The sequence below is a fragment of the Notechis scutatus genome, chromosome 2 (assembly GCF_049901735.1).
Source record: "Notechis scutatus isolate UNSWTSFEM ecotype Mainland chromosome 2, rNotScu1.2, whole genome shotgun sequence".
In the NCBI taxonomy this organism is placed as follows: Eukaryota; Metazoa; Chordata; class Lepidosauria; order Squamata; family Elapidae; genus Notechis; species Notechis scutatus.
The window spans coordinates 132,086,290-132,108,686 of NC_142010.1; the positions used below are offsets into that span (position 1 = coordinate 132,086,290).

Sequence of the window (22,397 nt, forward strand, 5' to 3'; positions counted from 1 at the left end):
TGTGTGTGTGGTAGACACACAGAGGCCACCATTTCTGGGTCAAACGACACAGCTTCTCCACTTCAAATGGGCTTTTTGTGCAAATTTCCATTCAAGTGTCAACACCCTTCAAAGATTTTGTACAACCCTATTCTTTTTGTAGCAGGCATGAATCTGGGCGCCTTGTTGCGTGCAAAGAGCTTAATCCTCTCTCTCCAACTGCATTTTTCACTAACTGGCCATTTTGTTTCTGGTGTGGGATCTTAGAATGGTGCTACTAAAAGCTGGCCAAAGGAGAGACATGGGGAGAGGTACATTATAACAGTGACAGGTAGAGCAAAATCTAAGCTGACTCTCTCCTGAGCTGCTGCCATTTTTATCTATTAGAGGCAGTTAAAATTTCAGACCTAATACAGTAATGGAACTAAAAGCTAGTTCAGCTTTCACATTGCATCAGTTAGCTAATCTTTTTTTTTTTTTTTAATGTAACTGGAGAGAGAATAGAAGTCTACACAGGCCTTTGACTTCCCAAAATGACAGGCATGGTAGGAACAAAGACAATGCATTTGGCTGAAAGTGGTTGTTGCATTTTGTATGATCATAAATCTTCATTGCACAGCAGGATCACTGATTACTATAACCACTGAACCACATTCCTTATTTAAGGCTGGGGATAGCAAGGGTGGCCTACATGTCTCCATGCTCCAAGCTTGATTATAATTTTTAACTTATTGGATAGGGTTAAAAATGGAGAACATATTTTTCCCCTTCAACCACCACTTAAAAGGGTCGTGTACTATATGTCCAAGTGATAATCTGATATGCTCGGGCTAGGCAGAACACACACAAAAAATCCAAATCTCTATTTGTCCTTTTTCTTGGATATCTCAGGAGGATATTTCTTCATTTATAAAAATTTTGTATCACAATAATGAAGTGCTCCTGGTTTCCAAGAGAAATTAACCCAGTAAAAAAGGCCTCTTCTTTTCATACTGTAAAATGCCTGAGAATTTATTCCAAATACTCCCTCTGTATCCTGCTCTTCAGGTAATAAAGGGAAAGAGCGGGGAAAGGAATAGAGAAAAGAGAATGAAAGTGGGAATTGCATGCTGAAGATGTCCCTGGTGCATTTTTGGTCTGAATTATTCCCAGACTACATCTTGCATTTTGTTGTCATTCAGTCCAAGCCCAAGAGTCAACCTGACAAGTGTAGGCTAATTAATTTGTGGTCAGATTCCACTCTGTAACCTTGACACTGTTCTGGCTTGAACTATCATTGCCATGTATACATGTAACCAAGCCTTGTTCTAAATGAAGGCAAAGAGCAGAGGACAAAGTATTTCAAAATGTTGCAGAAGAAGCCACAAAAAAGCCGACTCATACCCAGGGGTGGGATTCAAAATTTTTAACAACTGGTTCTGTGGGCGTGGCTTATTGGTGGGTGTGGCTTGATGGTCATGTGACTGGCTGGGCATGGCCAACTCAACATCACTCACATTGAGGCATGCATCTCTTCGCCTGACCTCTCATGACTGTAGGAATGCTGCAACAGTCGTAAGTGTGAAAAATGATCATAAGTCACTTTTTTCAGTGCCATTGTAACTTTGAATGGTCACTCGACACAAGCAAGGTACCAGCAAAGGAGGGGAAAAAAACCTCCAGAGAAGTTCCTGAGACAGGAAATCTAGTCCTGCCAAGAATGTAATAAGAGTTAATGGAGAGGCAGTTTCTGTAAGCAACACCAGAATGTTTCCTTCCTGCCTTCCTTACAGGATTAGGCCAGTAATTTCTTCTAACAACCGGTTCTCTGAACTGCTTAGAATATTAACAACCGGTTCTAGAGAATAGGTGCGAACCTGTAGAATCCCACCCCTGCTCATACCAAATTCATACCTAACCTCAAAGCAAGTGGTTACCTTAGTTACCTTTCTTGAGTAGTATTTTAAGGCCATATTGATCTTTCCTGCATATTGGATTGCTGCTCTTGACTGGAGGCAGGTTGATGCTCGGACCTCCTTCTCCTTTACTAAATGCTCCTGCTAAAAATGATTGTGAATCCACACTTCATCCCACTATAACTGCAGCATAGATGAGAATGTAGCATGCTGTGATTTGAGGCAGAAAGTGTTACGTCAAAAACAGACCAGGTTTTGCTCTGGATTTTTGCCTAAACGAATCTAGTGTATACTAGATTAGCCCACTCTATCTCTTTTCCCCAGAAAATTGAGGCCTAGAGAGTCGTGGTGGTTTATGACCAGTCTTGCCTAAATGGATTGAAAGGCATTATTCATTGCCAGCATAACTATGTCAGATTATGCCTGTTTTCCAACAGTATTAGTTCAATTTTCAGTTAAAACCAAAAACTAGGATGGCAAGAAGCTGATGCAACTCATGTTCAGAGTATTCAGAATACAGCTCCCTTTCCTTTCTGTTTTCCATTGGACTGCACTAATACAAAGTTGAACCGCCATTACTCATTTCATCTGATTGCAGTACATCCACATTTTTGCTAATTCTGTACTTGTCCCTTGATTCTCTTCCTCCTACCCCTCCATCCCCACCCTGATAAATAGACACTTTCCAAAAAAAAGAGGTTCGTGGTTATTACTTTTGTTTTGACAATGAATTCTTTCCATCGCAGGTTTCTGAATCATCAAATCCATTTTTAAATCGTATGCTTAACAGAGACACCATCACAAGAATAACGTATAAAAGTAAGTTTCTTTTTGACTCCATGTCAGTGAATAATGGGACAATCTTTCAATATGCATATTTCAGATTGAAAGGAATTTCAAAAGCAAAAGTTGATAAAAACATCTCTCAAAATTGCTGTATATGCTTTATTCTATGAGGCATTTAATCAGGGATTTTTTAAAAAGAGAAATTCAAGCATCTCCCAATTGTTTTGTGGTAGTGGAGTGGAATTAATGAAACACATATTTTTCCTTAAATATCTGAATATTTATAATATTTTATGTCTAAGCATTAGGAAGCAGTAATAGTTAGAGCATGATTAAAGCATCGTAAAATATGCCATAATGAAAAAACTAATCATTGAGGTATTTTTAAAAATCTGTGAGATGCATAAGGCACGAGTAATTCATTTACTCCATTCTTATTTAGGCTGTAACTTGTGGCAAACTCATAATTGCTCTGAGTGTTTTCAACCATTCTGTATTTATGTAGACTGAGATGCCAAATGCAACGGCTGACATTTCCTGAGATGTAAATGTCAACCTTATCCTTTGTCACTCAGGACCATGGTCTCCTGTGTTCCATGTTCCATTAACTACATAAATTCCTTCTTCTGCTGGGGTTTGCTAGCTATAGTTCATTGTAATACTCAAATTGGCAATTTATGGGTGTTGTTTTTCCTTGTGCCATTATTTCATATCAAGTTTGTAGTATGCTGGAATTGAGTTCATTTCTTCTTCGGCCATGGTTTGTAGTTTAGTTTATCCTTAGTTCAAGTTGGAACTATTGACCAAGATATAGAGGGGGGGGGAACCTATTTGCCTATGGCTGTGAAGCAGGGGCTGCTCTTAATGGTCTTACACAAAGGGGCAGGAAGAGTTGTATCTTCATATAATAAACAAGTGACAGATTACCTGCTAGCTGATGCTGTGGAGTTTAATATCAGGACTGAAGTCAGTCCATGGCTAAATAGTATAAACCTAATCATTATGAACAAGGGATTTATTCTTTTCCTGATAAACTGATAGTGAGCTGAAATAGATGGTAGTTGGAAATAAAAGAAGAAAAAAGATACACCATCGGAAAGGAGAAAGAGCAGGGATTGAAATCAAGCATGGGCTCCCACATTGTGTTTAAGAGCTCCCCTAAATTTCATCACTGAAATTTAGTGACAAAATCATCATATTTTTGTGAAAGGCCTACTTAGACCTCAGGAAATAATAGAGACTACCAACAAGAAAAATATTGTCATCTTCCCTGGAAGCTTTTATTACACAAAAAAGCTTAACAAGGGAGGCAGGGAAGTTGCCTCGGTCATCCCCATCTTCAAAAAGGGAGACCCCAGCCTAGTTGAAAATTACAGACCAATCTCCTTATGCTGCGTCACCTGTAAAGTCATGGAATCAACTATTAACCAATCCATTATCCTCCACTTAGAGACAAACAACCTACTCTCCAATAAACAATTTGGTTTCAGGAAAAAACTATCCTGTAATCTGCAATTCTTACACTGCAAAAACATATGGACTACACAACTTGATCAGGGCAAAGCAATAAATGCAATCTACATAGACTTCTGTAAAGCCTTTGATTCAGTGGGACGACTAAAGCAGCAGAGGAATCCACCAATCTGGACAGAATGCCAGACTGTCTATATGATCAAGCAGGGAAGGAGTTGAAATGTGGATATGGATTTTTTAAAGCCAGCTTTGTTTTTGGCTGGTTTAAGAAAAGGAATCAAGTAACATAAGACTATGGTGCAGAAAAGCCATTGGATATCTTCTTTCTACATCAGAGGCATATAGAAGAAATATAAATCTCATCTTCCATCTAACTTAATGAAAACATAAAAAGAATGTATAAAATGCATAAATGTATAAAACTACAAAGGATAGTGGTCATCTGCTTAATAACTGTGTGATTTCTTTAATGACTGACATGGGTGCTTTGACTTATGATCACAATGACTTGGATTTTTGGTCCCAATTGCAGTCATAAGTTGAGGACTGCCTGTGTAAGCATTTTCAAGGCCAAACAGCAATACAAAAAGAGTAATGGAAAATAATTTTGAAACTGTCATGGATGATAGATTATAGCTTCATTGCAGGGGAAATTTAGTTTTGCTTCATGTATCAGGAGGAATCCTACATTGCTCTTAAGCAGCTGTCATTCAAAAACTCATATTTAGGAACCTCATTTATACAGCTATTGCTTAGTTTCAGCTCTGAGAAAATCAAGGACTAGGTATCATTTACTTACTTGCTTTTAGAATAAATTGGGTGATACAATAAGAGTTGTACACTAATTGAAGAATAGTTCTAAAAGCATTACATTCACAAGAGTATTAATCAGACTAACAGTCAGACATGCTTGTGGAATTTCAACATGGATTTTTAAATTTAGCTTTCATTGTTTTAATAAGGATTCCAATTCAAACAATCCCCTGGACACACACAGACATACACAAAGGTATTCTCAATTATATGAAGGTATTGGAATAACTACAAGTCATTGGAACTCCATCAATAGTTTTAAAGGATATTTGGTTTTTTATTTGGTTTTTTTTAAACTTAAGAATTGACAGACTAATTACTATCTCTTTTAAGCATCTGAGTTGCATTTCTAGAAAAACCCCAAACTCAAGTTTTCTTCTGCATGTTAGTTTACAGCCTTGATAGAAATATGAATGCATTTTTCAATTTTCAGTAAAATAAATGGTTTTAATTACTGTATAATAGAATTTCTATACATTTCCATAGATCTTTTAACCTTATGAATCAAAGCTTATCATTAAGGAATCTCACATAGTACTCCAGATATTTTGACTTAAAGTAAAAAAGTTTAGTTGGATATACACTGATGTGAACTAAATTCTTCCATTATTTTAGGCATGTAAATTGATTTTATCTGTACCTTCTGCATTAATGCCCCATTCACCAACTTCTAGTCCCAAAATGAGTAAAGTTTAAACCTTATACTTCAAAAACAAATGTTCAGAAATGGACATTCGTAGATAAAGCACATTTAAAATATTTACTGTGAGACGTATATAGGTTTCATGCAGAACCTTAGTTATCGAATTATATGGAATTTGGACAGAATGGAATCACAACCCAAAATATGTGACTATTTCTGACCAGAAGTACTGGATTCATCCAAACACATACACACACACACCTCCAATTTTTAAAATCTTTATTTTGATAATGGAATTTGATTATTGAACCTTGCCACCATAGGCTGAGTGTCATCTGGTTATAGCATTATATATGCAATACTGTGTAAAGAAATGGCAAGAGAAGATACATGAGGAGTATTATAGATGGCGACTTTATGACTTTAAAAAAAAATACAGGCAAATATGAATCTCATCCAGGGTGGATTTGATTTAAACCAAGATTATTTAAATCATTCGTAAAAAGGCTTGATTTAAATCAACTCGATTTAAATCATAATTTTTAAAGAGCCACTGTCCTGCAGCGGCTCCTCCTCTGACCCACTGTTGACTCAGCAACAGTCCCATTCACTTTAATGGGATGGCTGGGGATGCGGCAGTGACACAACAAGGTGAGGGACATGGCAGGCAGCTGGTGAGTGGATGCCTGCTAGTAGGCGCTGCCATGATGGATCTGAAATGACAGGTGCTCTTTCAATGTAAGGACTCATTCTTGCTGGCAGTTAGAATCTTTAATATTATTGTTTGCAAACAAAATGAAGGTTTCCTATTTAGCTTACAAAGCTTGGATTCATTGAATGAGTTGTAAATTTTGCAGAGTATACAGCTTCATGCTACATAACTAAGCTCCATTTCATGCTAAATAAACTAAATTATTAATGTATCTTAAATAGAAAGCTATCTTTAGATAGATTATTACTCCAAAAGCATTTTATTAAAATAAATTTGATAAAAATAAAAAAAACTGATTTAAATTTTAAAAAATCCATTTTTTTTTAATTTAAAAAAATTACTATTTGTTTTATCCACCTGATCTCATGTTTTATGAACCTCCATGCAATTCTTTCCTGTCTTGTTCCATTAAAGTCTACAGGAAGCTATAGCATTTGTATATTACAAATACTTACAAACTCAGAAATTCTCCCAAGGCAGAAGTGGTTCAAACCAAGAGTGCAATCTGCCGATAGGGATTGTTCTTAGAGCCCAGTGCTATTACATTTATAAGGAAGATGTATTGTGTACCGCAAGACGCATTGAGAAGATATATTCATAGTACTAAGTGACTTGCAGTAAGTTATCAAGTAGAGATGCAATGAAGAAGGAGGACAAAGGCACCCACTGGTGTCCAGATAACTGGTGGCTATCAAGGATATTTCTGTCTATACATGGACCTGTCTTATAAAACAAATGGAAATTGCTCTGTGATCCCTGCTGCAGTTCTATGCCCAGATTCCTGACAGCTCTCTGAGCTATTACCTCACTGTCAGATGTTTCCTTCTATTAATTCTGCAAGGCAGTCCAGGCAAGAAATACAATCAGGAATCTTCAACATCCTTAAGTCATAGGATAGGATAGGATAGGATAGGATAGGATAGGAAAGGATAGGATAACAGAATTGGAAAGGACTTTGTAGATCTTCTAGTCTAACCCCCTGCCCAGGCCAGAAACCCTACACCACCTCAGACAAATGGCTATCCAACATCCTCCTAAAACCCTCCAGTGTTAGAGCATTCACAACTTCTGGAGGAAAATTGTTCCACTGATTAATTGTTCTAACTGTAAGGAAATTTCTCCTTAGTTCTAAGTTGCTTCTCTCCTTGATAAGTTTCCACCCATTGCTTCTTGTCCTGCCCTCAGATGCTTTGAAGAATAGCTTGACTCTCTTTTCTTTGTGGCAGCCCCTGAGATATTGGAACACCGCTATCATGTCTTCCCAGTCCTTCTTTTCATTAGACTAGACATACCCAGTTCCTGCAACCGTTCTTCATATGTTTTAGCCTCCAGTCCCCAAATCATCTTTGTTGCTCTTCTCTGCACTCTTTTTTTACATTGTGGCAACCAAAACTGAATGCAGCATTCCAAGTGTGGCCTTACCAAGGCATTATATAAATGTGGTATTATCACTTCATGTGATCTTGATTCTCTCTCTCTCTGTTTATGCAGCCTAGAATTGTGTTGGTTCAATGTGCAAAGTACATTGAGCAGCAAGTGGTTTCCAGCATTTCGATCCTTCGCAGCATCTTCAGCATTATCTCAAGGGCCATTAATCATCTTAAAATCTTCCCTAAGTGTTGGGAGCGAAAATTTCTGAGACCGTCATGATTTCCTCTTTTGAGGCATCCAATGTCATGCACTTTTTTGGATGCCGGTCTTAGACACATGTAAGATATGGCCAATAAGCCACATAACAACAGTCAAGAGTATTAGCTGTATATTGCAAGGTAATAAGATTAGACCTACTGACAGACCAAATAGTAAGGACCACTGATCACACCAAAGATGCTCAATCTTGGGAACTTTAAAACTTCTGGACTTTAAACTCCCAGAATCTTGCAAGACTTAAACTATTTCACCTCTCTTTTCCTTTTACTCTCTGGAAGACCAGGGAGGTCTTCCCTTCTGAAACATCTTCCTCACCATCCCACCTTCTATGGGCTGAGACATCTCCTACAGGCTGGTTGTCCAGTCTGCAGGATTCCTTCCTGTTTCCCCAGGTTGTTCCTGCATATCGTTGTGGAAACTGATGCATCCTTATATGTATCTTGCCAATTTCAAATCAGACCTTTTTTTATGAAAGGACCACTATTTGTATTCTTAGGGAGATGTGCATCGTTTGCCTTAGTTATTTTAAGACAGTTTACCAAGCTGTCTTGATAGTTGGTTAGCTCCAACAGGGATTTCATTTGTCCACCATCACTGTCACTACAACTCGGAAGAGTGCATTTCTTTTAAAAACATTCAATAAGTTTATTTATTTTTCTGTTACATTTATACTCCATATTTGATGCCAGGAATTCAAGGCAGCTTCAGTAAGATCTTTTTTTTTTTTCTCGATAGCATGAACTGAGAGAGAAAGACTGTAAACCATGGGGTTTCTGTAGCTGAAGATGAACTTGAACCTGGATTTCTTCAGCCCTAATCTTAACACATTAACCACTGCACTGCACTGCACATCAGTAATGACTAATAATACTTCTACGTGATTATATCATTATGGCAGAAGATTGGAATCCTTTGCTTCTTTATTGACAGGGAACAGTAGGTTACAAACCTCTGCATAATTCATTATGATTTAATTAAACAGGAGAGCAACTCACCTGCCTCGTTGCTGCACTGTAGCAGGCCGTCTATTTTAAGCTCTTTGCATCTTTCTCCATGAGTCAAAACCCTTCCTCCACCATTTCCTTGTTTTAATTTGGGTCTTACAATCCTCTCTTGTGTTCTTTTTACTCCTGATTCCCATCCACATGCTAATGCCTTTACTTAGACACTAAACTGGAGTGTATGAAAGTAAAATGATGTAAAACTGTGTAAAGGGAGAGAAAAAAATCCACAGCGAACCAAAACCGAAAAACCTGTCATGGAATCTCTAAAGCAAAATGCTTCCTCTCTCATTATTCTGACGAAGAGCAAACAAGATGAGATACAGCAAAACATTGCGATAGTGGTGAATATCTGTAGCTCGGGGGTAGGATGAGGGAGAAGGTATGTTCTCCGCGCTTGTGGATTGGTTTCCGAATGTTTCGACACCAAGCTAGATGAAATCTTCAGCAGAGTTTAGAGGCAAAATATTACCTTGCCCTTATGCTATCTACCTCCCCTCAGTCCCTTATTATACTAGACATTATTATTGCAGGGGAAGAATGGACCCCTTTGTGATGGAAGGGAATAGAATGTTGTGATTTGCTGTGTCATTGACGATGATGTAAATGATTACATCAGCCTGAAAAAAGTTGTTTTGTTTCTAAGATGTATCTGAAGAATTATTTCCCACTCCCCTCTTTTTATAATATGAGCTATCTTGTTTAGAACAATGTGACAGGCTCCAAATCTTGAAGCCTACTGTGCTTTATCTGCCTCCCAGAATAACATTTCTGATTACCTCCATCAGTATGCAGGAAGAGTTGTGATCACCCAATTTGCATTTCCCAACAGTTTCCTAAATAGTGTTGGTTATTGCATCTGCAGCCTCAACTGTCTTATACTTCATGTTCATCACCACATTGGGACGTAGTTTTGCACCTTATATGAGCATTTCCATATTCTGAATATTAACTTTGAAAATACCGTGTTTCTCCAAAAAGATGACCCACCTTGAAAAGAAGTCCTATCACGTTTTTGAGCGCATGCAATCAAATTAAGCCCCACCCACAAAACTAGCCCTAATTAAGGCCCCTCCCACCCTGGGGTTCAGGGGAGGGGACGAGGTACACCCAGAGGTGGTATTCAGCAGGTTCTGATCAGTTCTGGAGAACCGGTAGCGGAAACTTTGAGTAGTTCAGAGAACCGGCAAATACCACCTCTGACTGGAGATTTTACAGTATCATTCCCCTGCCACGCTCACCAAGCCACTCCCACAGAACCGGTAGTGAAAAATTTTGAATCCCACCACTGGGCACACAGGTAAAAAATAAGCTAGGATGGGGATGCGGGGGGTGGAGCTGCCCTACTTACCAGGCCTCACAAACCTTGACACTTGCCTCACCTTTTTCTGTGGTCACTTCTTCTGCGACCACTTGCCCCCACTTGCACGCATTGCCCCGGCCTCCGTTTCGCCTTCAGATGCCTGCCGGAAAGCCCTCTGCAGCCGATAATTATCTATTATCGGCTGCAGAGGGCTTTCTGGAAGGCATCTGAAGGCAAAATGGAGGCCAGGGCAATATGTGTGAGTGGCAGCAAGCGGCCACAGAAGAAGTAGGCTAGCAGCAGGCTCCTGCTGGGTGGGGCTGTCAGTGCCAGCACCATGAGGTGAGTCAATAATTAGAACCCTCCAAAAAGAAGGCCTAGCCATTTTTTCGGGGGTCAAAAGAAAATAAGACCTGGCCTTCTTTTTGGAGAAACATGGGTATGAATCCTCCATGCCAGTAGTTTTGAACCTCTGATGTTTTGACTCTTAGAAATCAAATCCTTCCTTTTGGGAAGGAGATGTACTTAGCATAATTATAATTAATCTTACTAACAGATCAAATACTAATGACCATCAACTACTCCAGGGATCTCCAACCTTGGCAATTTTAAGACCTGTGGATTTTTTCTCCCAACTCTCAAAATTCCCCAGCCAATTATGAATAAAGCTATGCTGGCTGGGGAATTCTGGGAACTGAAGTCCATAAGTCTTAAAACTGCCAAAGTTGGAGAGGCCTGGACTACACTAAAGGAAAACATTCCAAAAGGCAAGAGAATTGTGGTGAGGTTAATGATGATTGCACTGCCTGTGCATAATCTATTCTAGCTCTAACAGTGGCCTCATTGCTCTTGGCATTGACCAAGGGAAGTGAGCAAGGGCTGGAGGGCAGCAGAAGATACGAAGACCTGACTGCTTCCTCAAGTATTCGGGTCAAGAGGTTAGGTAAACTATGCTGCTGTTGATGGGTTTCTTTTTAAGTGAGATTATTCTTTTATCCTTGGATGCCAGGATGTCCTACACCGTGGTTTTGTGTTTTAATCCTTGTATGTCACTCAGCGTGAGAGGGTCCTAAAAAATCAAAGAAGGCCAAAATTCAACTTCAAATGCAATTATTATTTTTTAATGGTTAAAACTGCACTGATCTGCATTACTGCAACCTTTCTACTTACTCTTTGCTTTAGAGATAGATTAAGTTGAAATCCTTCAAATGTCTTTGACATCACACCCCAGACAGATTTGTATGCTAACTTTCAGGAGGTCTGAACTAAAAACCTTTTATAGCTACAAACCACTTACCCAACCTTGCTTGCCCAGCATGGTGTGGAGCCTTTGGGGGAGGGGGGTTTGTCTGAATGCCTTTTTCTGAGACTCACTAGATGGAAGATGCTGCAGAAGCCCATTTGGAGGAAGAGGTCATCCCCCTGGTCAGAAATGACCAGAGACTGTATTGTGTGCCTTTTTCCACTGCGTTTTCTACACCAGTTTAACAGCAGACAGTCCTTTAGGCCCATCCTAATAAATCTTGCCTCCAGAAATTGTGGGCACTGCGTCACTGAAATTTTTTTTAATAAAAGTTTTATTTAAGTTTTCACAAAACATACAAATAAAATATCTTTTTTTTTAGAACAGCGTGACCCCAGGTTATCACTTCTCCATACAGACATAAACTCAATACGTATTTATCTTATACATTCTAATCCATATCTTCTAACTCTTTTCGCATTTTTTTCAATAGCTTTTCCCTTTCTTTACTTCCTATAGCCTTATTTTAAATTATCTCATTCCTTTCTTAATTCAATTACATATCTTTTTCTAATTTTTAAAATCTTTCTAATCAATGTTTTTATATTTTTGTCTGTCCTGTTTACAATTTCATATTATCTTTTCTCATAAAACAAATTTTCCCCTGTAATTACTAGACTGGAGTATAACACCTTTGTATCTTCTTTCAAATCTTGTTTAAAAATTTAAGTTACACCTTTACAGTTATAACATTCATTTTTTAATCTCTATTTTATAACACATCCCTATTTTCAATCGAATTCTGCTTGGTACATTCCCTTAAAAATACACACTAAATTCTTTAAAAAAAGTATATATGTATATATATCTGTGTATATATGTATAACAATAGTAAATGGAATAATTATTCTATTCAAGTACAGCTCTGCCATTAATATTGATAACAATTTTTTTACATTTCTATTTCCTTTAACAAACATTACCTAGTAATATCAGTTGTCTTTCACTTTAATCATCTATATTTCATATTTTACTTATTACTGTCTTTAAATAAAAATAAAACAATAGTTATTAACAGTAGTCAATAAAATTATTATTATTATTCAAATTCATCTTGTCAACTGATAAAAATCTTCCATGTTTCTTTGTAGTTTTTTTAACTTTCTTTTTAAATAATTGAGAGCCTTATTCTCTTTACAAACAAATATTCCATTACACATCAATACAAATTTTTCCTATCACTTTAATCATCTAAACATATTTTCTAACCCTTTTCTGTTTCTAATATAACAATGCTATCCCATGCACCCTTGCAGAATCCTCTCCTTAAGTTAAATGTTAACCATTGTCTCTGTGTCTTTTAAATAGGTTTATACCTTTAATTCTTGTACGCTTTTCCTTAACCTTTATATCTTGTTTCTGTCCTTTATAGCTTCTTTTCCTTTCCCTCTTCCCTCTCTTCTTCTCCCTCCCCCTTTTATTCCCTTTTCTATCTGATTCTCCCTTCTGTGATCCTCCCTTCTGCTTCTTCCTAATATTATGATTGCTTTTCAAATTACTATTTTTGTTTGTTTGTTGCTTCAATACTTAAGTTTTTAACTTCCTTTCCCCCCTTTCCTTTTTTTACCCCGCTTAAAGTTGCTTGGTCATTAAAGATGGCTTCTTCTTTATCCCGCCCTTCTTGTTCTGCCAGCGTTTCATAGTTCAAAATCTCCATTTCTAAAAATTGAAATACAAAGCCAAAAGATCCTCTTCCCTCTTGTGCTTCTTCTTTTTGTTCTTTAAGTCTCATTTTTAACTCTTCAGGGAGTGATGCCATTTTAAAAAAATTTAAACAACCCCCAATTGATTTTATTTTGTTTCATTAGGATCCACCATCCAAAATTCCAGGAATCATCCAATAATCCAAAACTGTTTCTTGCTTCTTTTCTCACTTTCTCTTTCCAGGGGCTGTATTGTCTTGTAACAAAGTTTCAGCTACAATGTATCTTTTACAAGCCTTGTTAAAATTCCACTATCGATTTTTTTAAGTTCCAGGTGGTCTCCTCCATTTTTCAGATTCCACCCTCTTGTTTCCTTTTTCCCTCCTCTGCTTTCTTTCTTTTTTCTAAAGAAAAATTTTAAATTATCCAAGAATCTTATCCCTTTGACAATTTATTTTCAGCTAAAAATAGCCTATTAATGTCAAAGTGGATTAGTATCAATTTCTTATTCGAATCTCTTCTTCTTAACATTCCAAGTCAATTAAAACTGTCAATGTGAGAGGAAGAAAAACCAATTCTGTTTCCTTTCCCTTTCTTTTTCGCCGCTTAAGATCTTTTTTAGGAATAGTATTAGTCTTTAAAGTTCAGGTTCCAGGTACCTTAAATAGATGTTCTCCACTCAATCTGCTCAGTCAAGCTTTCTCCTTTAAACTTCCTCCTGCACAATCTTGTCCGGTCGGGTTCTTCTTTGAGGTGGCCATTTCTGACCACCATCGCAACCGCCTTTGGGAAAGGGAGTAATGGCCAGACGAGGAGGAGAGATACGGCTCTCCTCAACCCAGCTGACTGCTCCCCCTTCTTCACCATCTCTACGGGGTGGCTTCAGCCTCAAATCTGGGCGGCTCGGGGCACTCCAGTGTCGAGCATGGATCAAAACCGCACACGATCACGATTTCGGTCCGTTGCCGAAGAAGCCTGAACCGGAGGTCCCACTGAATGTTTTTAAGAAGAGTCTAGACAAGGGGTGTGAAACTGGCCACCCGCAGGCCAGATGCATCACACATAGGCCACGCCCCCCCAGCTCTGCAAAGGCAAAAAATGGCATGATATGTCACGTGATGGTGTGATATGTCACGTGATGGTAACATGACATGGCGAGTTTTACACCCATGGTCTAGACCAGGGGTGGGCAAACTATGGCCTGCGGGCCACATCCGGCCCGTTGGTCTGTCCAATGCGGCCCGCCCCTGAAAAAAAATCACTGCCATTGGTCTGTCCAATCCGGCCCGCCCCTGAAAAAAAATTGCTGGGTGTGGCCTATTGCCCTGTGCCGCGTGGCCCCCAAAGCTGCAAAACAGTGCGGAGCGATCTAGGGGTAGGAAAGAAAAGAAATTTGCAAAGGCCTCGGCTGGGAGTTCAAAATCACCTTCGAGTGCGACCTCTCCAAAGGTGAGTCGTCCCCACCGATCCCCTTTTTTTTCCGGGGCTTCCAGGCTTAAACTTTGCAAAGGCAAAGCTTGCAGGCTGGAGTGTCTTCCTGCCGAAGAGCGGGAAGGGTTGCACCCGGCAGGCGGGGCGGGCTGCTTGGAGCCACCTAAAGCTAGGCCGCTGCTGGTGGAGCCTTGCCCTGCCTTGGTGCCCCGTTTCCCGGCTCAGCGGTCCTGCTCGGGCAGCACTTTAAAAGGCTGCTCCCAGCACCCGAGCAACTTCCCAGCAACTTTCCGCTTCGTTTTAACTCACGGGCGCTCGCGCCTGGCCCCGAGCCGTGCAGCGGAGGGGAAGCCCAGCCGGTGGGCGGGCAGGCAGGCTGCTTGGAGGAGGTGACCCAGCGGCGCTCCGGGCTTCCCCTCTGCCGTGCGGCTCGGGGCGAGGCGCGAGCGTCCGCGAGTTAAAACGAAACCGAAAGTTGCTGGGAAGTTGCTCGGTTTTCCGGGGCTTCCAGGGCTTTGCAAAGGCAAAGTTTGCAGGCTGGAGCGTCTTCCTGCCGAGGAGCGGGAAGGGTTCCGCCCGGTGGGCGGGGTGGGCTGCTTGGAGCGGGCTGCTGTGCGGCTCGGGGCGAGGCGCGAGCGCCCGCGAGTTAAAACGAAGCCGAAAGTTGCTGGGAAGTTGCTCGGATTTCTGGGGCTTCCAGGCTTAAACTTTGCAAAGGCAAAGTTTGCAGGCTGGAGCGTCTTCCCGCCAAGGAGCAGGAAGGGTTCCGCCCGGCAGGTGGGCGGGCTGCTTAAACTTTGCTCGGGCGGCACTTTAAAAGCCTGCTCCCAGCACCCGAGCAACTTCCCAGCAACTTTCGGCTTCCTTTTAACTCGCGGGCGCTCGCGCCGCCCGAGCCGCGCGGCAGAGGGAAGCCCGGTGGGCGGGCAGGCTGCTTGGAGGAGGCGACCCGGCGGTGCTCCGGCAGCAGCAACAGGCAGTTTCGCCCGGGCTCCGCTCAGGTGTCCAGCTGGGGCTGTCAGGAGTTGCTACCGCCGGCGCAGCTCCGTGCGGCTCCAGTCCCGCGTTGCCTTGGGAAGGAAAAGGCAAAACCAGGAGCCGCTGAGCCTGAGCCTCCAGTGCCGCTGCTCCCGTTGCAAAGCACCGCCGCGGCTCTTCCTTTTTGCCTTTCCCTTCCCGAGGCAACGCAGGACTGGAGCCGTGCGGAGCCGCGCCGGTGGTAGCAACTCCTGACTCAGGGGGCCTCCGAGGGGAGGGGAAGGAGGAGAAGAGGGGGGGAAGGGTGGGGGGGCGATTCCCAAAAAATCTTGTGCTGACCCGGCCCGTCTGTCAAATTTTAAAAGTCAATGCGGCCCCCGAGCCAAAAAGTTTGCCCACCCCTGGTCTAGACAGTCACTTATCTGAAATAGTATAGGTTCTCCTGCTTGAGCAGAGGGCTGGACTAGAAAACCTCCAAGGTCCCTTCCAGCTCATTCATTTTATTCTATTTATTCTGTTCTAAATCAGCAGTCTTGTATAAGGGAGAACAGTTTGTTCCCTACTTGCTCCTCCATTTCTCTTTCCCTAAGATGGCACAGCAGTGCCTTCCTCGTTTATCTTTTTGCATTTCCATTGCATTTCTGTTTTGTGTTTATATCCTTTATTGTATTTTGTTCAATTTTGCCCTGTTTTGGTATTTAAGTTTTGCTTTTACAAATCACACTGTCTTTGCAATATTTAGTTATTGTTTCTGTAATTGGGTTTTTTCCCTTGCTGGTCATTGACCATAATTAATCCATAATACTTAATACATACTATGCCTTAATGTTTGTACCCACTAAAGGAAATAAATCAGATACTACTTATAGGTAGTGCCCAAAATAGACAGTTGATGCTTTAAAACAAGATAGTGCTTCCTGTTTTTTATAGAAACATGAGCCATGGTGGCGCAGTGGTTAGAGTGCAGTACTTCAGGATACTTCTGCTGACTGCCAGCTGACTACAATTTGGCAGTTCAAATCTCACCAGGCTCATGGTTGACTCAGCCTTCCATCCTTCCGAGGTGGGTAAAATGAGAACCCAGATTGTTGGGGGCAATATGCTGACTCTGTAAACCACTTAGAGAGGGCTGTAAAGCACGATAAAACAGCATATAAATCTAAGTGCTATTGCCATCAAGAAGCATATAGAAATTGTGAAAACACAGGAAGGATTTGCATGAATTGTTTGATAGAGGATAGGTTTCTGTGTAGATCCCATCTAATGACTTGGTGAATGTAATAGTGCAATTATGGGGGGGAGGGGAAGGTAAATATGAACAATATAGATAATTGCATAATGATCCTAATGGGTTATCAGTGCTTTCTGTGTGGTTAGTCCAATAAAAACAGTTACTGATTGTAACTTGCAAACCAACTCTCAAAAGTGACAAGAAAATTGGGCAAAGCCATGTCTTCTGCCACTCAGAGATTTCATTACTGCAATTTCCAAGATGTGTGTAAGTTGTCATTTTTTATTTTTTTCCAGGGTTTTTTAAAATTATGTTATATGTGGTTTTTGTCCTTTTATATTTTTATTTTAGGAGCTTTAGCATACTGTAGGGGTTTCCCTTTTTCTTTTTGTTTTAAATCTTACAATATTCACATTTTTGTTTTAAAGTATATTGCATTGTAAGATAATATCATTGATAATATTTATATAATGCACATATAACATTACACATCAATATGTAGTGCCCTTTAGGAAATTTTAATTGTAACATGTTTAAAATGCAACATTATTTTTAACAATTGCCAAAAATAATCATAAATAAAAATACTGAAGTATTTTAGTAATGAAAAACCTTTTTAAAAAGCAATATAAAAATAATACCATAGATAAATGTTTTACATTTAAAAGACCAATTGAATTTCCTATATTTCTCATTTAAGACTGTCAAACAGAAGAGCAAGAGAATAAAATCCCTAAGATTTGGGGAAACTGCTGCCAATTGAGAGAAATGAGAGCATTAAAGAGATGATCAGTCAAGAGAAAAAATGTTTTCCTGCATTTTAAGGGAAGACTTCCTAAACATCAAAACTAGCTATGAGATATATTTTTTTATCCCTAATTTCTAAGATCGGACTTAATTGTTTTATTGACTGCAACTCTTTATACTAAAGCATGGTCTTATGGCAGAGCAGATGGACCAGTCACATGATCACGTAATAAATCTTTGCATGACTGTGCTCCCAGAATCCCTGTTTGTAGTTTCATTTGTGAAATGGTTGCTTGCCTCCATTTTAAGTAGCTTCGCTAAGGACCTCATAGGGAGACAGCTAGGGAGACACTATCTTTTAAAGTTTGAAACACCTCATTTTGACTAAACACTTTGATGCTGAGCATCACTCTCTATGCTTCATAAATAATGAACAGGTAGGAAGCGGCAAAAGAGAAGAAACTAGGATGAGACAGAAACCAGTCAACAATTGCAAAATAAATCTGCCTTTACTGATCTGAGTTGCCAAGATAGTTGAGATGCATTTGGTTAGCTCCAGCACTCTTCAGTGCTACAGAAATGATTTTGCTCACTTATTAGGCTTGGAAATAAAAAATATCAAGCTGAGTCTTCAGGCCAAGGACCTACTGCTGTAACTATGCATCTGGAACAGTAGGAGATGTGTCATCTTTGGCATGGATTGCCTGCCCATTTTTCCATTGTCACAGTTCAGTCTCATCATTAGTGCAAAAATATTAATATTGTCATTACTTCAAATAAATGTCCCGTCAATCATTTTCTCTGAAAAGGTTTTTGACATCATGTCACGGATCAAGAATGAGCAGTGTGAGTTGCTCAAAAACAGGAGTTGCAAGTGACTGAGATCTGAGCCAAAATGTCTTCCCTTCAGATCCAAAGCTGGTGGCACGGTGGTTAGAATGCAATACTGCAGAGCTAACTCACTGTTCACTCCAGGAGTTCAATTCTGAGCGGCTCAAAGTTAGCCCAGCTTTCTATCCTTCTGAAGTCGGTAAAATGAAGACCCAGGTTGTTGGGGGTAATAGGCTGACTCTGTAAATTGCTTAGAGAGGACTGTAAAGCACTGTGAAGTGGTATAGAAGTCTCAGTGCTATTGCTATTGCTACCTGCAAAGAAAAGAGAGGGAAGTGAGACCGGAGCAATCTTTAGTATCTGTGAAGTAGATACTGTGAAGAAGTATCTGTGGCAGTTTTGAATTGGTCTGTAAAATAAAACAATATTGTTGCTGAGCAGCAGAACAGGAGGAATGGTCAATACTAGCTGACATCAGGCAGAGGTGAACAAAGACCCAGTGATCAGTGGGAGGAATTTTCCTGCTGATACACCCCAATTAAAGTTCTCATGGGTTTGTTTTAGAGCCTTCTTAATACTGGTGATTTGTTTAAATTTGCCTCGGGCCCGGGGGTGGTGGTGATGTTTCCTTGTGTTCAAGGCAGGACTAGGAAATGGTGGAATCATTTGAGATGACAAGAAAGAAGATGAGGGTCATAAAAAGTGAACTACTTTCTAATGAATGCAGTATTACATATCTATATAACAGGTACTTAATTCACTTAAAACAGGAGTGTCAAACTCGTGGCGTCATGTTGTCATCACGTGACGTATCGCAACTTTTTCCCCCTTTGCTTAACTGGGGGGTGGGCATGGCCAGCGTGTGATGCATGCAGCCCGCGGGCCGTGAGTTTGACACCCCTGACTTAATCTGTAACTGTTCGTTACTGTGACTCTTGGCTGAAAGAAAAAATTGCACTATTCTCTAAATTTTCCCTAATCCATCATAATGCCACAGCACCATTTCTTTGCATCTGTCTCACTTTCGAAATGCTGCTTCAGGGGGGCCAAGATCTGTCTCAAAAAGAGGTTTCCCCTGTCCAGGACAATTGGGGAATTCACCAGACTCTCTGAGGGCGGAAAAGAATTTGTACATTGCAACTGCTCCTGTTGTTTCCCTTTCTGTGAATTGTCATGACCAGCAATCACACATGAACACACTTTCAGCCATGCTTGACTCACCTGAGGATTGAAAACCTAATTCTCTAAAGTTTTCAGGAGCTGAACCTTTTTGACCAGGGGATACATCAAAGTCACCACTTGCAGATAGCATCAAGAGATTATTGTGAAGATCCAGTTCTACACTGAGCATGCAATTTTCTGGTGTGTCAGAGAGTCAATGAAAAGAGCTTGGGATGAAAACCAGAGCTCAGCAGAGGAGTACATCTACCCTTTAAAATTTGGGATAAGGGAAAGTCCTATGTTCATCCCCTATTTATCTGCCGTTAAAAAAGCATCATCATAAAATAATACAAAAGGCAAAGTATCTTCCTGAAAACACTGAGAATTGCAGCCAGTTAGAACTGAACAGATGCCACTAGAAAACAAATAATCTGGCCTGGCATAAGACAGATTCTGAATGAACTGAGGACTTAGGAAACTGTTTGCCACTAGAAGGGACAAAGACCCTTTGGTAGTGCCAATGGGCACATCAAATGGGATTCCCTTTGCATTCATCCTTTCAAGCTATCAGGGAGAAAAGCATATTTTAGGAAATTATAGATGAAGCAAGTTTATAATGCAGATAGTTGCATTTTTCAAAAAAACAAAAAGCAGACATAAGGGAAACTTAGATGGGAAAATAAGCGCAGACTTTTCAGTTCTTAAAAAAAGAATAGAAAGAAACAGGAAAAGGGGTAGAATACAACCTTGACATGAAGGTTAAATCTCCTGAATAATGTGGCTGCCTCACTAAAACATGGTTTCTTACTTTCCTTTCTCCATATGGCCAATAGTGAAAATCTGAAGAGCTTTCACTCTTCTTCAAAATAGTAGGCAAAGCAGGCCAGTATTGTCCTTCGCATTGGCAGAAATAACACGTGTAGTATAGTGGTGGGATTCAATATTTTTTACTACTGGTTCTGTGGGCATGGCTTGGTGGGCATGGTAGGGGAAGGATACTGTAAAATCTCCATTCAGAGGTGATATTTGCCGGTTCTCCACACTACTCAAAATTTCCGCTACCGGTTCTCCAGAACTGGTCAGAACCTGCTGAATGCCACCTCTGGTGTAGTAGGGTTGCAACTGAAGCTGGTAAATTAGACTGCAACTTCAGCTTTACTAAAAAGCTTTAGACAACCAAGGCCACAATGGGGAGCAGAAGTCTATGCCTATGAGCTATCTAGTGACACCATGGAAAAAAGATAGTGACTGTAAGAGGAGCAACAGATGAAGAGCATTAATTCACAAACATTTACAGGGTTTGGAGATATGGAAAGATAATGAATGGAATTGGGGTAAAGTAGATTTAGCTATCTTTCCTTTTCTTATTTCCTGTCTTTAATTTCTTTGGCTTATACTTTGCATCACACTGTTTACCCTGAAGGAAACCACATGATGAGAGAGTGTGTGTATTATTCACTACGGTCTGCTGTCTCACTGTCTGTGGCTGAGGAGTATGATAAATCAGTATTCCTTACTTTGTTCAGGATGGCAGTTGATTCTTTCAGAACAAAAAAGTATATGAAGAGTAAGTATGCTGTTGCATTTGGGATCAGTCCATTATATATCTGATCATGCTCCATGATGTGCGTTCCAGTCAGTGGTGGGATTCAAAATTTTTTACTACTGGTTCTGAGGTCGTGGCTTGGTGGGTATGGCAGGGGAAGTGTTGAGGTAATTCCCCGTTAGGAGAATGTGCGCACGCAGGGAGACGTAGTGAGAGTGGTGAGGAATAACACACAACCAGCACTCAGATACACTGTATAGTAAAATGTAGGTTTTTACTTTCAGTAAATGGTTAAGCAAAGTTCAACATACAGTCCAAATCATACACGGTTAAGCAGTCAGTTTTCAGTCCAGGGATAATCCAAAATCAAAGTCCAGTATCATAAACAGTTCAGTAACAGACTTACATCAAATCCAAGAAGAACTATGATCAGCAACAGTCAATAGGGAAAAAATTCAGGAATGGCAACACTCTCAGCAACAACAGAACAGAACAACCCAGGTTTCTGGCTCCATCTTATGGCCGTTTGAGGAACCACACCCAATTACAATTTTAGCATTCCCTTCAAGAGACAGTATTAAAATGTCTATCCTGGTTTATATATTTTCCATCCCAACTGTTAGGTGACTTACATTCCTAACATTCTCCCCTTTGGGATATATACAACCAATATATACAACCTTACATTCTAAGTCCATAATCCTCACAGCAAGCCTTATGCTTTATGGAGCCTTGGGCTTTTGTAAAATGATCTGCAATGTTATTTTCTGACATACAGTATTCCAGCTTAATCATCTTACTTTGCATACATTGTCTCACATTTAAATATCTTAAATCTGTGTGTTTTGAACTTGTCTTTACAGCAAGATTTGAAGCCATCTGTATTGCTGATTGGTTGTCTTCATAAACAACAATAGAATCTGTTACATCAATTCCCATATCAATTAGTAGTTGCTTATAATAAACTAAATCTGTACATAATAAAGACAAACATGAGAATTCAGCCTCCATTGTTGACAAACTTAAATGTTTCTGTCGAATAGACCTCCATCCAATCAACACCTTTCCCAATAATACTACAGTACCTGATATAGATTTACGTGTATTTATGTCTGTAGCAAAATTTGCATTGGCATATGCAGTTAGACTTAGTTCATCTTTAGGCTCCAAATACAATGCATAATGCATTGTTTGTTTCAGATATCTTAACACACATTTAGCAGCTTGCCAGTGCCTTTCAGTTGGCTCAGTGTTAAATCTAGCTAATTGGT

At 40.0% G+C, this 22,397-nt stretch overlaps 1 protein-coding gene across 4 annotated transcripts in view; it reads left to right on the forward strand.

Annotated features, from left to right (window-relative positions):
- Positions 1-22,397, forward strand: part of CA10 (carbonic anhydrase 10 (inactive)) — a 389,056-nt gene that overhangs the window by 350,844 nt on the left and 15,815 nt on the right. For all 4 annotated transcript variants that reach the window (XM_087956234.1, XM_026681334.2, XM_087956235.1 and 1 more), the window contains one exon: positions 2,621-2,693. In XM_087956234.1, coding sequence (XP_087812360.1) covers positions 2,621-2,693 — 73 coding nt within the window. The remainder of the gene's footprint in view (positions 1-2,620; positions 2,694-22,397) is intronic.